This window comes from Gracilinanus agilis, chromosome 3, assembly GCF_016433145.1.
Source record: "Gracilinanus agilis isolate LMUSP501 chromosome 3, AgileGrace, whole genome shotgun sequence".
In the NCBI taxonomy this organism is placed as follows: domain Eukaryota; kingdom Metazoa; phylum Chordata; class Mammalia; order Didelphimorphia; family Didelphidae; genus Gracilinanus; species Gracilinanus agilis.
Genome location: NC_058132.1, coordinates 618,881,125 through 618,898,405, shown reverse-complemented (window position 1 = coordinate 618,898,405; position 17,281 = coordinate 618,881,125). Strand labels below are relative to the sequence as shown.

Below are 17,281 nucleotides of genomic sequence, written 5' to 3'. Positions count from 1 at the left end.
TTCTTCTTCTTCTTCTTCATCTCCTTCTTCTTCATCTCCTCCTTCTCCTTCTCCTCTTCCTTCATCCTTTTTCCTTTTCCTTCATCCCTTTTTCCTTTTTCTCTTCTTCCTTCTCTTCCTTTCTCCTCCTCCTCTTCCTCTTAAAAAAAAAAACACCTTACCTTCTGCCTTAGAATCAATACTGTATATCAATTCCAAGGCAGAAGAGCAGTAAGGGCCAGATAACTGGGGTTAAGTGATTTGCCTAGGGTCACACAGCTAGGAAGTATCTGAGGCCAAATTTATACCCTGGACCTTCCTTCTTTAGGTCTGACTTTCTATCCACTGAGTCATCTTTCTGCCTCTATCCCTTCTTAAACAAGGATATTCTATATCATCAAATATAGTTCATATATTGGGGATTTTTGCTTATTTCTTTTTCTTTTATAAGGGAGGGTTCAATCTGGAGAAGGGGGAAAAGTTCCTCTACTGTCATGATTGTGATATAATGACAAAAGATATCAAAATACATTTTCAATTAAAATTTTTAAAAGAATGTCTTATTCAAATTCTTTCTCATATAGAATGCTCCCTAAGACTTCTCCCTTGCCCTTCTAAAATCAATTTGGGCTTAACAATTAACCTACAAATTTGATTGTGCTTAAGAAAGAGTGTATTTGATTTTTCATCAATGAAAGATTGCTTTGGATTGAGAGAGTAGCTAATATATTTCTTGTTTTGTGGGTCAAAAAGAATCCCTTAATTGGAGTAACTGGATTAAATGGAGTAGTTAATGTTGATATGGTATTATCTGTAAATTGCAAAGGAAGAATCACTGCCAATGGGAAGAAAGGCAGCAACTCACAAAACTGATGGATAATTACAGCCTTGCAAAGGCTGTGTAGTGGTCATGGGTAGCATAATATATTGTTTGGTACAATCATTCTATGCAAAGAGCATAAAGTGGCTTCCTGCAGTATCAGGAATCAGGTTGGAAGCCCTGAGAGATCCAAACATAGAAAGCCAAAGAGAGCCAACACACGGGCGGTGCATGTATTTGTGTATTTATTTTGATTCTTTAAGCTTTCTTCAGTTTCTTCTGAGAGTCAGAGTGTAGTTCCCACAAGAGCAGAGCCTTTAAAAATATTTCCAGATGTCAGTTGTCCTGCTGTGTATATTTTCAAACCTTTAGCTGACAAAGGCCTTCAGCTATTTAACTAATTCTTTCCATTTTTAGAGCTTTGGGGAAGCTCTGATTTGTCTCACTTTGGGATCTGCCTATTTTATTTAATTTTGAATATGCTTTTCATTGTTTTAAGCCCTTAAATTTGATAAATTACAAAGAGGAAATAGCATGTTTCCAATAGATTCAAATTATCATCCTTATATATAAGCTAGATATCTATATGTGTGTGACTTTAGGCGAGATGATGTTTAAAACAAGTGTGAGTTTTTGTAGTTCTGAAGCAGGCAACGTGGATGTGGACAAATCTTGACCTTAGGAAATGCAACTGAAGAATGGCCTCCATGGCCAAGAATTATTGGCTCTTCGGCGCATTGAGAAAAAGAAATTGATGTAAATCTATCTTAACCTTAGCAAGATTTCTGATTCTTTGCTACATGACACATTCATCAATAAACTGAGAAAATGTGGTTGAGGAGATAGAAGTAGTTTCCCAACTGGCTGCAGGGTTAGTGTCAGTCTGACATAACAGATGGTGGTAGGCAGCCATCGGTCCCAGACCCCAGCGTTCTATATTTTTTTCGTGGGTTGAATGTAGAACATTCTCCTGAAGTGTGGAGTTGAGTCATGATCTAAGGCACAGCCAGTAGCTAGAAGGATGTAACTAGAATTCAAAAGCACTTAAAATGACCCAATCCAATCCCAGCAATTATTTATTAAATGCTACTCTGTGCTAGCCACTGTGAGTATAGATAAAATAAAACCAATTCCTTCCCTTAAGAAGATTATGTTCTCTATTGTTTAGTATGATGGAGTACTGAAGGCTGTACCTTCCTCTGACCATAGCATGTGGATATTGTTCCTCTCCTTTCCTTACCTCCAGCTCATCTTGATCCATAGTTGCTCACATCCCTCCTAATTTTGTGTCTTTATCTTCCAATCAAGAGAATCCCTACTTCTCACTTCTTACTTCCTTTTCTTTCATGGGAATATAGTTCTTAGGCTATCAGGAATAGTCAAAAACAAACTAAATGAGATTCAACAAATACAACTGTGGGGAAATATGCAAAAGGAAAAAAAAACATATATGCAATTCAACCCTGGCTATTCATAGTTTTAGAATTAAAAAAAAAAACTCTTGGTCATAATGGATGGTGGATTGATTTGGGGTCAGTGATAAATACAACACTAGATTTAAACTTATCTTTGGTAGACATGACCTAGGTCCCCTTGTATCACAAAGTGGAAGTGACCCTTTATTATATTAGAATAACATTACTGAGTAATCATGATTATGGTCATAAAGATGGTATAGCCACAGACTCAATGGCAACTGCTCAGAATATTCAGTTCGTAGCCATTGCCAGAACTGGAGAAACAAAGCAGCAGTTGGTCAGTAGCTTACGGATGTAGGATGCAGAAACTTTGAATTATCTTTTCTTTTTACTCAACACTGCTCACAACTTAAAAGAGGCTTTGTCTGTATCCGGGCTCCATATTTGTAAAATAAATTGTTGGGAATATGGAGAAGATTCAGAAATGGGCCCTAAACATGGTTACACAGAAGAAAAACAGGGTCTATGAGAATGAATTAAAATAATTAAGAATATAAACCTGGAAAAGTGAAGGCTGAATTCTGACAAGGGTAGAATAAAAAAGGTACGTCGGTATATGCATCAGCAGGTTCATTAAATGGAAAAAGATATTACCCTTTCTTATAGAGTGTGATTTAATAGGGCAGGAATAGGGGTTTTTCTACTTTAAAATATTAACTCTGCTACTGGTTATTCCATTTTTCTTTCAGTTTTAAAAGTCATAAGATCACTGGTTGAAAGTTAGAGTGTGGGCCAGCTAAGTGGTGCAGTGGATAGAGTATCATGCCGAAAGTCAGGCGGACCTGAGTTCAGTGACCTCAGACCTTTCCCAGCTGTGTGGTCCTGGGCAAGTCCCATTAATTTCCATTGCCTACCCCTTACCTTTTCCTCTGTCTTGAAAGCAATACACAATATTGATTCTGAGAGAGAAGGTTAGGGTTTTATTATTTTTTTAAAAGAACTGATACTAAGACAGAAAGGGGGAAGGGAGAGGGAGGAAGGAAGGAAGGAAAGAATCTTAGGCATCATCTAGGACAGCATTCTCATTTTACAGATAAGAAAACTGATACGTAGAGAATGATATTCTTAAGATCAAACAGGCAGAACTGAGATCAAACCTAGGCCCTCCATCTCCCAATCCAGCATTTTTTCCTTTCCTTCTCCTTGTAAGGCTCTTAAGAATCCTTTTTTAAAATATAAATACCCCTTTCTGAGATTATCTGTTAATGCCTTTAGTGGATAATGGTGGACTGGCAGCTGAGAATAAGAATGAGTCATTGGCCAGGCACCTGAAAGGCTCCAGGGGATGCTGAATGAAAGGGAAGGGGCACAGGAGGAAGGAGGCAGAAGGCAAAGGCAAACTTCCCCCTCCATCACTGTTTCCCTGGCCTGTCTAGTGCTGGTGATCAGCCAGGTCCTTTTTTATCTCTACTCTGGCAGAATAAGAGGAAATGGGCTTAAGTTAAAACATGAGGGATTTAGGTTTTAGTGAGGGTTATTAAATATTGGAACTTCTTTCTAAGGGAGGTCCTTAAAAAGAAGTTAGAGCTCATTTCTCCTTTCTAGGATTATTTAGGTATGATTATGTCTGATAGCTACAGGGGTAGAAGGATAGACTAGATAATCTCTCCAAGTCCCCTCTGACACCTTGTATTCCTACTTTGCTCTTAAAAATGCTAAGTTTCTATGTGCTTTTGAATCAGGTGTTCAGATACAGAATGCTGGCTAGTTGGGAACATCTCATGACAATTACTAACTTCTATTTTCTTTTCTTCTCTTCTCTTCTCTTCTCTTCTCTTCTCTATTTTTCTTCTCTTCTCTTCTCTTCCTTTTCTTTTCTTTTCTCTCCTTTTTATCTAAGAATCAATACTGTGTATTAGATCAATGGCAGAAGAGCAGAAAGGGTTAGGCAATGAGAGTTAAGTGGCTTGCCTAGGATCACACAGCTAGGAAGTATCTGAAGTCAGATTTGAACCCAGGGCCTTCTGTCTCTAGGCCTGGCTCTTAATTCACTACCTACTCTGCCTCCAGCCTTCCTTTTCTGTTATCATAGCTACTGGGGCCCATATTTGGCCATTGTGAAAGAGATGGGCCTGGAGCTTTTCCCAAGCTTAACTTTAAGCTTGTTGGCAAGTTGGGCACAATAATATGGGCAGATCGCCTACATACCAGTTTATCTGGCAGCTTATGACTTTCTTTGTATTGCCATGTACAGGTTATAAAAGCCATTGAAGAAGGCTACCGGCTACCTCCACCAATGGACTGCCCCATCGCTCTCCACCAGCTGATGCTAGACTGCTGGCAGAAGGAAAGAAGCGACAGACCTAAATTTGGACAGATTGTCAACATGTTGGACAAACTCATTCGCAATCCCAACAGCTTGAAGAGGACAGGCACTGAGAGCTCCAGGTCAGCAGTGCTTACGTAATGGTGATATATGAGGGAAGTTATGGAAGGTGACAGGCAAGCAGGAACTCAGCCTCACTCAGATTCTGTTCTTGTCTTAGAGGATGCTACTGGGTTTTCCCCAGTATGGGCAGCCTTTTTATTCAACAGGGGATCATGTTCTAGAAATGATCCTGCTGAAATTCCTTGTTAATGCTGAAGTGACAGACTGAAAGGAATAATGCTTTTTTTTTTTTCTTAAAAAAAGCCCATGAAACCAAGACCTAAATCTAATTAGTCTTAAGGGGACATTATCTGAAGTTTTGCAAGATGTTTCACATCTATTGAAGAAGCTAAATTCCTCAAAAAGGACAAGGAAGAAATAACCTGGAGGCAGCTAGCTCAATGCAGATGCAATGGAGAACAAATGAATTTGAAAGTGAAACTGTATTGCTATTTACAAAAAACTGAGGCTGATCTTGGATTTGCAAGCAAAAAATCCAATGTGAGAAACCATTCTCTTGGTTCCTATAACAGTCAGATACTTAAATTTTAGTCTGGAACAAAGGTACTATATATCACAAGACAGGCGAACGATTCTGGTCCCCTAGTAATTACTATCTGGCTTCAAAAATGGATGAACATTGAACTAATATAATGGGGGAAAGACCATGCTCTGAAGCTTATAGAATCTAGTTAAAAATTAAAATAATTGTACTACCCATGAAGGTCATTTATGGAGAAAGAAAGTTGAGGATGAGGAGAACAAGATAAAGAAACTATTATTAGCGCAAAGGGACAAACTGTAAACCCTGAATGCCTCGTAAAGAGCAAACTAACAAAAAAAGAGCAATCTGGTTAAAGGTTTTCAGAGTGGCACTGCACGTAATTAAAAATAAAATAAAACTGGGAGCTTCCTAAATGTCTAACAACAGGAGAGTGATTAAATAAATTGTGGTCTATTCGTGTTATGGGCTATTATAATGCAATTAAGAATGACAAGTGTGAGAAACACAAAGACATCTGTAAAGACCTTTATGAAATAATGCAAAGGGGAGGGGGTAAACAGAACCTGGAGAAAAGAGAACACAATTCCTACAACCAAATAAGAGGAAATGAAGAGAAAATGGGCAAGTCTGAATCCTGTGGGGAGGGAGTGATGAGAATTTGTCATGATATCTTAAATGTAGAAATTAATTAATTTAAGTGTAAATTGTGACTAAGTTTAGTTGGTTGAATTAATGTTTTGTATGAAGTTGTTAATAAAACATTTAATTTTCTGAAGAGAATAAAAAGGAAATATGTGTTTTTTAAAGGAAAAAATTTGTATCTGCTACATTTCTCTTTTATGGAAAATGGACAAATATTTTTGGCATGGTCTTGTAGTAGAATGTACAAAGACTGGCATATTCAATCAGGGAACTCCTTGTGTAGTACTTATGAGATCACAAAGACAACAAAAAGAAATACACAACACATCCATAGAACAACTTCAAGTGCATCCTATCCATTTGCTTTTTATCCCTGTCTTCCCTCTTCTAATGAAACGCTTTCCCACACACCAAATGTTATACGATATAGTATAGTGGATAGAAGCTGTCCTGGAAGACACAGGAAACCTGGATTCAAGTCTTACCTCTTGTGCCTATTTACTATATGACACTAAGCAAGGCATTTAATTATTCAATATTCTAGGGAAGTGCCAAATTACAGCAAAAATCCCAAGGACAGCCTAAACTGGATTAAAATGTAATTAGGGACTATTTAACCAAATAAGTAAAAATACAAAACAACATAGATAATGTTAATTTGTGATCTTCTAAGTCAGTCTGTAAATCCAAGGGATCTCTTTGAGTTTGACTCTACTACTCTAGAGAATTCTCCAAGACCATGCCTTACAGAGAAGATGATGACTTGCATTGATAAAGGGAGTTTTATCACTTGGGAGTTCCTGACACTAATGAAAACCCAAGGCCAGTTCCGGTCCTTCCAGAATACACCCAGTACATTGCCCTGCATATTTTAGAATCAGAATAACTAGCAGGGAGGGGACTATCAGACCATCCCAAGATGAATTTATTCTGGGAATGGGTAGTGAGGACAAGATAGGGGGAGGAGAAAGAAAAGATTGGCAGTTCCTTGCTCATCCTTTGCTTATCTCAAAATATGCCTATAGATTTTAAACTTCTAATTGTCCCTAGATTTTGCTAGGGACATAATCAGATAAGTTGTTGTGATGGGGATTTTGGTGTGGCAAGTCTTCCAATTTTCAAATCTCTTTCTCAAGGGACCTTTATGCCATTGGCTGCCTCACCCTGGGAAATAAAGAATTCAGTAGCAGCCATCCCTGAGCTTGTTTTTGGTCTCTTATCAGCTAGCCAGGACAGGAGTGGAGAAAGCACAATGTAGATGGGATACTTCCACTGAAGAGTGGACTATATTTTATTCACAGCTATCATGTCTGCACATATGGCAGGTTGCCCAGAATATGTTTTCTTGAAAATGATAAGTAACAAGCAAGGTGTTACAGTTCCTAATTCTGTTTCTGAGATTCCTGGATGACATCGGTAGGAACTTGTTTTTCACTTTTAGATAGTTATAACCTCAGATGGGAATTTACTATGTACATTCAAGAAAAGGCAGGCTACTTGACCAAAGAAGATACATTTTCCTTAGTTCCTCCTTATGTCCACAAAGTAATTATGGACTGACAAGGGAAATACAACTTTCTTGGGCAAATCATTTCAAAAATAAATATAACAATATCAAATGACCCCTGCCTCTTTTGCCATAGGGTTTGTTCATTGTCATATTTTGTCGTCTTTTTTCTTTGTTGCCCCAAGTCCCCTAAATTCTCTGCCCAGCCCCTCAACTAGCTTTTCTTTCTCTCTATTATATATTTCACAATCTAAATCATAGATTTTATAAAGCGTAGGATCCAGGAGAGTATAGACCAAAGGTTCTTAACCTTTTTTGGATTGTGGATCCTTTGGCAATCTGGGAAAGCTTGTGAGCCCCTCCCAGAAATAATATTTTCAAGTGCATAAAATAAATTAAGTAGGATTGCCAAAGAAATAAAAAAAGCTAAAATATAATTATCAAAAGTAAAAAATATATAGTTGATGAAACTCTAGATTAAGGACCCCCTTTAATAGAGAGATTTGCTTTATCAAGAAAAGAAAAAGGGAGCATAGAAATGTAGAATTAGACCTGGAAGGGGCCTCAGAGATCCCTCCATTTTATATACAAGAGGCTTCATCATAGAGGATTTGCCTAAAGTCTCAAAGACAGTAATTGGCAAAACTAGGATTTGAACTCCAGTCCTTAGACTCCAAATCCAGTTCTATGTCCACCCTACTAGAATTTGAGACTAAGGGCATCGTTCAAAGCAGATCAATCTTTGTCCATGTCCAGCATTTTAAATCCAACATACTGTGATCATAACATATAGACCATAACTCATATATGATAAATATATACATAGAACTACTTTATGGTGCTAGTGAAAAAAGTCAATATGATTTTATATCTAATTTTAAATAAAAGTATACTAGATGACTACTATTTTAGAGCCTATTATTAAGTAAATGTTCAAGGAAGAATAAGAAGACCATAGCCATCCTGACTAATAGTGCCTATTAATATGGTAGTATGTCTTAATACCATAAAGAATGCCAAGAATTCTGTCTGAATGCTTGGTAGCATTTGACAGTGACCTTATGAAAAACACCTGGCATGAAATATACATAAACTAATAAATAAGCTAATAATAAGTGCATTGAATTTGTTGAAATCATTATTTTGCAGCCCCAGCCAGGGAATATGAGAAGCACATTCCACAGCCCAAACAATGATCAAAGTGACCATTATTCCCGCCAGTCTTGGCACACGTGCTGCTCAGGAATGGATTGATTAAAAGAGGGATTAACTCCCTGCTGTCCCAAGTTTGTTTGAATGCACTGAGCTTGCCTGCAGAACTGGCTGGAAACATGCTTGACTTGAGCTCTTGCTGTTTTCTATGCTTCTCTGAAGTCTGGCAGGCTTCAGGCTCAGGGTTTCCGCCCTGTGCATCATCCCCTTCCCAACCTCAACTCATACTTCACTGGAGTTTCTATAGTTGCCAAACTCAAGTCTGTGATATGTGATGCTGTTGAGGGCTAAGATCATTCTGTGTGGGATATGGCCAACGAAGCCTCTTCATATTTCAACCAGCCAAGATATAAATGCTATGATATCAAATACTGTGAACATGAATGCCCTAGAAAAATCCATTTTCTAGTAAAAAATAGAAAAACCAATCCTGAAAATTAATCTAAAAGAAGACATAAAAAGACAAATATGGCAGGTGATATAGGACTGTATGACTTTGTAAAAGGAAAAAAATATTCCTTCCATTACATTTTATAGTTATTACATCTACCTGGGACAGGTAGTGTGGACCAGTGGATAGTAGAGTGACTTGAGAGCCATGTAAATATTCATTCAAATCTCACCTTTTATATAAATGCTTATCTGTTGACAAGAGGCAAGTCACTTAAGTTTTTAGTGCTCTGGGCAACTTTCTAAGACTGTGAGCTACAGACAGATTTATTATATTCCTGTTAAGTGTTTTCTTACTTGAAATATTCCATGTTATTTAATCTGTGCCTTGTAAGACAGTAAAATGATAGGTTTCTAAGAAGAGATCTTTCCCACGTCAAACTCCAGTAGCTTATCTATGGTTCAAGCAAGCCAACAATTTGCCCCTTGCTCGGTCTTTCACTTCATGCAAAAACTGAGTGATTACCTTTCATTAAGAGTGATATATACAGACTCTTAATTTGCTGATCAATTTTGGAAGAGTTTCCAATGCAGAAGTTGAAATCATGGGTCCAGACGTTCTTCTTCTCCACCTTAAAAGCAACAAAAAAGACCACATTGTGTAGAGATTTTGTCCTTTTCCACTCGTCCTCATAATTAGGGAGTTTGAACTTTTGTGTCTTGTTATCTATCCATTTGGTGCCAATCATCTGTCCACACTCGTTCTATTTCCAGGCCCAATACTGCTTTGTTGGATCCTAGCTCTCCCGAGTTCTCTGCTGTGGTATCTGTAGGGGATTGGCTTCAGGCCATTAAAATGGACCGGTATAAGGACAACTTCACAGCTGCCGGTTACACCACCCTCGAGGCGGTGGTGCACATGAACCAGGAGTAAGTACTCAGCGATGTAACAAAAAAGGGTAAATCTAGATTTAATCAGTCTTTTCAATTTACTTTAATTTAATTTATTTATTTTGCTTGGAGCCTGTCTACTCATCCTGCTCATTACGACATGGAATGCCTCTCATTTTGATCGAATATAATTTTGCAAAGCACCTACATTGTTGCATTAAATTGCTTAATTAAACATTTCTCTACACCTGCCTTGTTGTGCTATATTAATTGTGCTTGATTCAAATGTGTGTCTGCCTCAGCCTTGGAAACAAGAACCTGAGCCCTCTTTTCTCTCTCTTTTGCCCCCGATGCAGCGACCTGGCGAGAATCGGCATCACGGCCGCCACGCACCAGAATAAGATCTTGAACAGCGTCCAGGCAATGCGGACCCAAATGCAACAGATGCATGGCAGGATGGTTCCTGTCTGAGCCAGTACTGAATAAACTCAAAACTCTTGCAATTAGTTTACCTCATCCATGCACTTTAATTGAAGACCTGCACTTTTTTTACTTCGTTCTCGCCCTCTGAAATAAAAATCTGCATCATCGCTTGGTGGACGGAATTGCTGAAACTGTGGGGCCTCCACTATAGAAATGACAACACGTCATTGAAACCAGACCTGGAACAAATTGTTTCTCAAAACATATTGCCGTCGATCCACAGTGTGTAATATACATGTACCTATATAAATATAACATCACCTCCAAGTTTTTGGTGTTGTGTTCGTTGCCAGATGCTGGGCTTCTACCCACAGCCTTTCTCCTCTCCCCTTTGGAATTACATCCATAGTATTTTATTTGTGGGATAAATCACACTCCTGCATCTTTCACTGGAATGAAGAGTTTGCCCAGGATATCCTCTATAGACTTGATCTTGGCTTACAGGGCATCATAGATACTGAGGGAAAATCTCCGTGAAAAATACCATGTGGCTGCTCAGTGCCTCACCATAGGTGTTTGGCTGGGGCCAGGCTTAAGCTGCCTTGTGGATTACTGGAAAAGAAAGGAGGAAAGAAAGAAAAACAGGGAAAAACATAACACACCTAAACCTCTACAAATGAGGTCTGTTTCTTTTCTGGCTGTTGCTGTGCCATATAATATCTTATCCTATGAACGCTATGAACTTATTGTAACTACCTTACTGACAGCTGGCTGTGACAATCTTGGATTGGCAACTTCCACACTTCCTCGTTTTTAGACGCAACCGTGAAGTGAAAAGGTCAGTGGAAGCACAAACAATGCATTTTCCTCCCTCCAAATATTTTTGTTAAGTGACTCCTTACTTGAAATATTGCCTGATAAACATGCTATTTAATCTGTGACTTGTAGGACAACCAAATCATAGTTTTCTAAGAAGAGATACTCATTCCCTTTTTTCAGCTATAGTCGCTTGCCTCTGACTCAAGCAAGCCAATGGTATGCCCCTTGTTCAGTCTCTCATTTCATGTAAAAAATCTAGTATTTATTTAGATTTATTTAGGCCCTGATAGAGAACATCTTCCCAAATTTCCGAGCCTTCTATAAGAAGTCAATTCAATTATTTATATTTTTCCCATTTTTTATTACTTGCTTCCATTTACATTTTTTAAAAAAGTTGCTTCCTTCTATTGGAAATGTCTACATCATTGAATTTCCCATGGCAACAAAAAGTCTACCCAAGAAAACATCTGTCTGACAGTATAGGCAATAATTCAGAGCCATAGTCCCCCATTTGTCCAAACCTCTGTTCTATAGAACTTACTCTAGAACTAACTTAATTTGTAATTAAAAATAAATCTATCTGCCTTTTAGTGTTTTCATTTGCATCATCGTAGGCATATTCTCCTGGTATTACTTCATTTGCTCAGGATTATTTCAAACCTATCTTATCATGTCTCTTCAAATGAATATTATTTATTTTTCTAATGAATGAATGAATGAATGAATGATTGAAAAAGTATTTATTAGATTCTTACTATCTCCTAAGGATTGTCCTAAGGATCAGGGATGCACATTCAAGCAAGCAAGACATACCTTACTTGATGGGCTTACGTTTTAATAAGGGAATATAGTGCTAGAGGTAGGAATGGCAGAGAAGAAGGATATGCCTTCTCTTGGAACAATGGCAGAATGGATTTGATCATGGTTTAAGAACTAGAAGCATGAGGCAGGGAAGAGGTATGCAAGTGGCAGCAAGGTGGCTGATGGGTCTGTTGAAAAGATGAGTCTTCCTGACTCCAGACCCCACACTCTCTCCATTATACCAACAAATTGTCTCCTGTTAAGAGTTTTCTGTACCGTTCACCCTAAGGAAGAGAAGCTATTGACAGTGAAGTTGAATAAATGCACAGGGTTCTAGTCAGCCATGGGGACCTTATACAAGAAAGTTATGAATGAGGCTTTATAAAGATGAGCTACTTAGACTCATGGTGGAGTTGAGTGAGATCCTTCCCTTGGAATGAGTCATACGGCTGTCTAGTACTCTCCCTGCATGCATTCCTTTTTCAGAGCCTCTATAGAGATGATCATCATACAATGATTTTCATTCAGGAAAGACCACCAGACTTAAGTAAATGTATACTTTATGTGAATAAGGTAGAGTTCCGATGAGCAATTTTAAGGTCCTCGTTTCTTTTGTTTGCCCTTCATTTTTGAAGATGACCTCTTACTCTTGGAACATCTTGGGGTGATATCTAGACTTGTGTCATAGCTTGGGGACACGAGAGTCAGCCAGTCCATGAGAGCAGGGCATTGAGAAGAAAAATGGAGAGGAAAAGCCCATATTTCTGATCCTACAAAACATACCACAGTAAGGAGAGGAGGAACAGAGCCCTGAGGCAGTTCACCACTCTCTATCCTGGTACAAGCCCATATTTGATGGAGTGATGTCTCAGGAACTTCCACTTTCTCTCTATCTGCCTTGGAGGTCTTGGAAAAATGTCCCATTAGTCTGTGAGCTCCTTAAGAGTAGGAACTATGATTATCTTCTGTCTTTCTTTGTATTCCTAACATTTAACACAGTGACTAGCATGTAGTAGGTATTTAATAAATATTTTTGACTGGCACATTAGTAAGCACTTAATATATTTTTATTGACTGACTGAACGAGAAATACTTTGAGTATTGACAAGTATGCAATATTCTAGTATTCAAATATTTCAAGAAAAACTTGAAAATCTCTTTTCTTTTTTTGTGTGTGTTTAATATTCCTTTCCTGTCACATTTAACTAAAATGAACAGCAATAAACAGAATCAGACAGGGAACAATTCTGAGGGTCCCCAACTATGGGATTTGGAAACACTTGTCTTGACTTGTTCCATTATGGAGATTAGACTGACATAGTCCCCCTCTTCTTCCCTTTTCATCTCTGAGGCCTTCTGTTGAAGGGTTCCATTCCACACACCTCAGCTAGAGTTTAGAAAATTCTTTTTCAGGCCATTGGCTTAAATAAATAGCTCCATTCATTCCCCAAAGCAAAAACCCTGGACCTTTTTTCCTTTTTTTTTTTTTTTTTTTTTTTTGACTGGGAAAATCTAACTTCTTTAACTCTATGCCATTTCTATCACCTCTAAACAATGGCAGGTTGATTTTAACAACATTTCCCCCTAGGCTTTAACGTGAAAGATACTTCTTCAGTGCATGTGATGTTAAATTTGATGCTGTCAAGTGATGGCAGTTGGGGGCAAGCCTCATTTGCAATACTGGTAATAAAATCCATTCTGTTCAGAAGGAATTTGAGATTTACTTGTTTATAAAAAGCTATTCCAATGATTCCTGTTTTAGTGCTGCTTCAGCAGAAGGCTCGGAAACCTAGATATTCATGGGGAACATATGACAAATGTAGATTGGTTTTTTACTTGTTTACAGTAACCTGACCTCCCACTCCCTTCAGTAAACCTATAGAGAGTTTTATTTTCTCCTTCTTTGAACAAGTTCCAAATACATGGTCTTATCTTTTAAAGGGGGGGGGGGAGCAACAACACCAGGATTTATCTGGGAAATTTCTGGAGAACTAAGAATTGTTTTGACTTAAGCTTATAGTTGACATTTATATTATATACTATTTCAGCTGAAACTCACCAAGACCTGTGAAGTGGGTTTTATCTTGATTTTACAGATGAAACAGAGAGATTAAGAGATTAAGTGGTTTTCCCAGGATCCTACAGCTAGTAGGTGATATTTGAATTTAGGACTGGTGTTTTTTCAATAATAATAATAATAATAATAACAACAATAGCATTTATATAACACTTTAAGGTGTGCAGATTGCTTTACTATTATCTCATCTGATTTTCCTTACAATCCTGGAAGGAAGGTACTATTATCATCTACATTTTACAGATGAGGAAACTAAGACATGCGGAAATTAAGTGACTTGTCCAGGGTCACACAGGGAGTAAATATCTGAATCTAGATTTGAACTCATTCTTCATGACTCTAGATCCATCCATTATGTTACATCATCTCTAAGTAAAGTAAATGAGCAATTAGTTAGTGCCTACTTTGTGCCAAGTACTGTGCTAAGACCTGGGGATACAAAGAAACTTCTTATCGTTTTAAAATAGTCTTCAAAATGTTCCTAGTTGTCAACACTGCCATTAGTTAACTTTCTTATGCTCAGTAAGGACTTCTATAAAGCAGGCACTTGTAGGTGATTAAAATGAAGGTCAAGGATGAAGTCATTTTTACAATGAATTTGTTTCAATTGCTGCCTTCTCAGTATTAACAACTTTAACACGAGAAATAACATAAAAGGACTTTGCAAATCATCTGATGTACTACTGGCTAAGGACACTGACAGGTATCCTGGCCTTCCTTTTCCATTGACATGCTATAAGCATTTCAGTAAATACACAGAGAAAATAGAAATGTTGACAATGGGAGGGAGGGGGCAAAAGAAAACCTAAGCCTGAGAATCAGACAAATGTACATTTTTGAATCAGGTCTATGTTGAAGCTGAGTGTGACCCTGGGAAAGTCACTTAGCCTTTTTGTAGTTCTGCCTCTCCACCTGAAAATTGAGGATAATGATACCCTAGTAATGATACCTTAGCTCACTCACAGGGATGTTGTAAAGATATATGAAATACTCTTATGTGAAACGCCCTGAGCCCCTGAGAAGAAAGGTGCTATATAAATCCAAGCCAGTTGTACTATCATTCATCTATCTTTCGCTGGTGATTCAGAGTGTTTTATTGAGACATGCCAGACAGGGGTGAAATTAAGTTCATTAACATAGTGAAGTGCAGAAAGGAACTCATGCTTTTTGTGCAAGCAAGCATATTTTTAAACTTAATTGAACATATTATCTTTCCCCCAAAACCATATGATCATCATCTACCACGACTTGCAACCCAGATAGCATTCTTTGCTTCTCTCTCTCTCTCTCTCTCTCTCTCTCTCTCTCTCTCTCTCTCTCTCCCTCTCTCCCTCTCTCTCTCTCATCCTCTAGCTCTGTCTCTCACATCCTCTCTGTATCTGTCTGTCTCTCTCATCATCTCTGTCTCTTTCTCTCTATCTCTCTCTTATCCTCTCTGTGTCTTTCAAATCCCCTGTTTCATCATCATCATCATCATCTCTCACTCTCTCTCTCATCTTCTCTGTGTTTCTCACATCCTCACTGTGTCTCTCTGTCTCTCTCATCATCATCTCTGTCTCTCTCTATCTCTTTCTCATCCTCTCTCTCTCTGTCTCTCACATCCTCTGTCTCTCATCATCATCATCATCATCATCATCATCTCTCTCTGTGTCTCTCATATCCTCTCTGTCTCTGTCTCTCTCATCATCATCTCTGTCTCTGTCACAAAACTTTTAAAGAGGAAAATAAGCTAATTTCAAGAGGGAGAGGACTAACAAGAATCAGAGGAAGGAATCAGGAAACGTGGGAAGCAACACCTCAGCAATGCTTTGAAGGTAGTTAGAAATTTTACAAGGCAAAGGGGAGAAGGAAATACATTCTAGGTATGAGGTTGTGGTTGGTCTATCATATGCACGGATGAGCTCGTAGGTCAGTTTGACTAGGGAGTTCAGAAAGGACAGGAATATTTAAAAAAAAAAAAAAAAAGGTCGGAAAGACCAGCAGGAACTAGAATGCAGAGGCTCTTAAATGCTGGGCTGAGGACTCTCTATTTTATCCCACAGGCAATGGAGAGCCATTGATATTCTTTGAGTGGGGCAATGGCATAATCAGATGTGTGTTTTAGGAATATCTAGTTGGCACATGTATGGTAGATTGGAGGAGGGGGAGAGAGAGAGAGACAGAGAGAGAGAGAGAGACAGAGAGAGAGAGAGACAGAGAGAGAGAGAGACAGAGAGACAGAGAGACAGAGACAGAGAGAGACAGAGACAGAGAGAGACAGAGAGAGAATAGATGCAAAGAGACCATAAGGAGGCAAGGTAAAATTAAGGGGTGATGAGAATGGAGACTGCATGAGTGGAAATTAAAGACAGGACTATTATGGAAGTAAAATTAACCAAAACTAGTAGCTATGTGGATATGGAGGCAGGTAGTGAGAGAGAAGGCAGAGTCAAGCCTAATTGCAAAGTTTTAGATAGGGAGATTGGAAGGGTGATGGAGCTTTCAGCAAAAATAGAGAAATGTGAAGGAATCATAGGTTTGGGAGGAAATATATGAGTTAGGTTTTGGAGTAGTCAAATTCGAGATGGCTAGAGGACATCTGGATGGAGAAGTCCTGCAGGCAATTGATAATAATGGGCTTTGTGTTCATGCGATAGATTAGGGCTAGACAGAAAGATTGGGGAGTTGTATATAAAGAGATCATAATTGAGGAGTTAATATATCAGAGGTGATGAGATCACCAATGAAGAGAATACTGTGAGGGGAAAAAAGCAGAGGATCAATTTTTTTTTTAAAACTCTTACCTTCTGTCTTAGAATCAATACTAAGGATTGGTTCTAAGACAGAAGAGTGGTAAGGGCTAGGCAATGGGGGTTAAGTGATTATCCCAGGGACCCACAGCTAGGAAATGTCTGAGGCAAAGTTTGAACCCAGGACCTCCTGTCTGGTTCTCAGTCTACTGAGCCACCTCGTTCCCCAGAGGATCAATGATTAATAGAGTTTTGGATGCTCCAGAAGACTCATATTGGGATGATTCAGAAAAATCATGAGCTGTTTATTCCAAACCCTATTATTACTACAAATACCATTTTAATGAATAGCATTAGAGAACTTAGCTATTTCCCCATTTTGGAAAGCAAACTATACTAAATGCTTTGTTACTATGTAGTGCCTACCACACATAATCCCACACAAATATTTTTGCCATAAAGGAGTTGCCTGGCAAGAGCTGAACTTTCTTCATCTTTTCATTCAGAGAGCAAATAGCCAAAGTTTAGTTTCTTTTTGCAAAATATCCATTAAAATAAAATGAAACCCCCAATAATGTCCTTAGTTGGGGGGAAATGGGAGAGGCTGGGATGGAGGAAGGTGAGTTATTGCAACCTCCCT

General features: G+C 38.4%; 1 protein-coding gene across 1 annotated transcript in view; it reads left to right on the top strand.

The window, feature by feature from the left end:
* Positions 1–10,263, top strand: part of EPHA4 (EPH receptor A4) — a 160,552-nt gene extending 150,289 nt beyond the window's left edge. The window contains exons 15-17 of the mRNA XM_044670784.1: positions 4,472–4,665; positions 9,676–9,831; positions 10,149–10,263. Of these exons, the coding sequence (XP_044526719.1) occupies positions 4,472–4,665; positions 9,676–9,831; positions 10,149–10,263 (465 nt within the window). The remainder of the gene's footprint in view (positions 1–4,471; positions 4,666–9,675; positions 9,832–10,148) is intronic.
* The last annotated feature ends 7,018 nt before the right edge of the window (positions 10,264–17,281 follow it).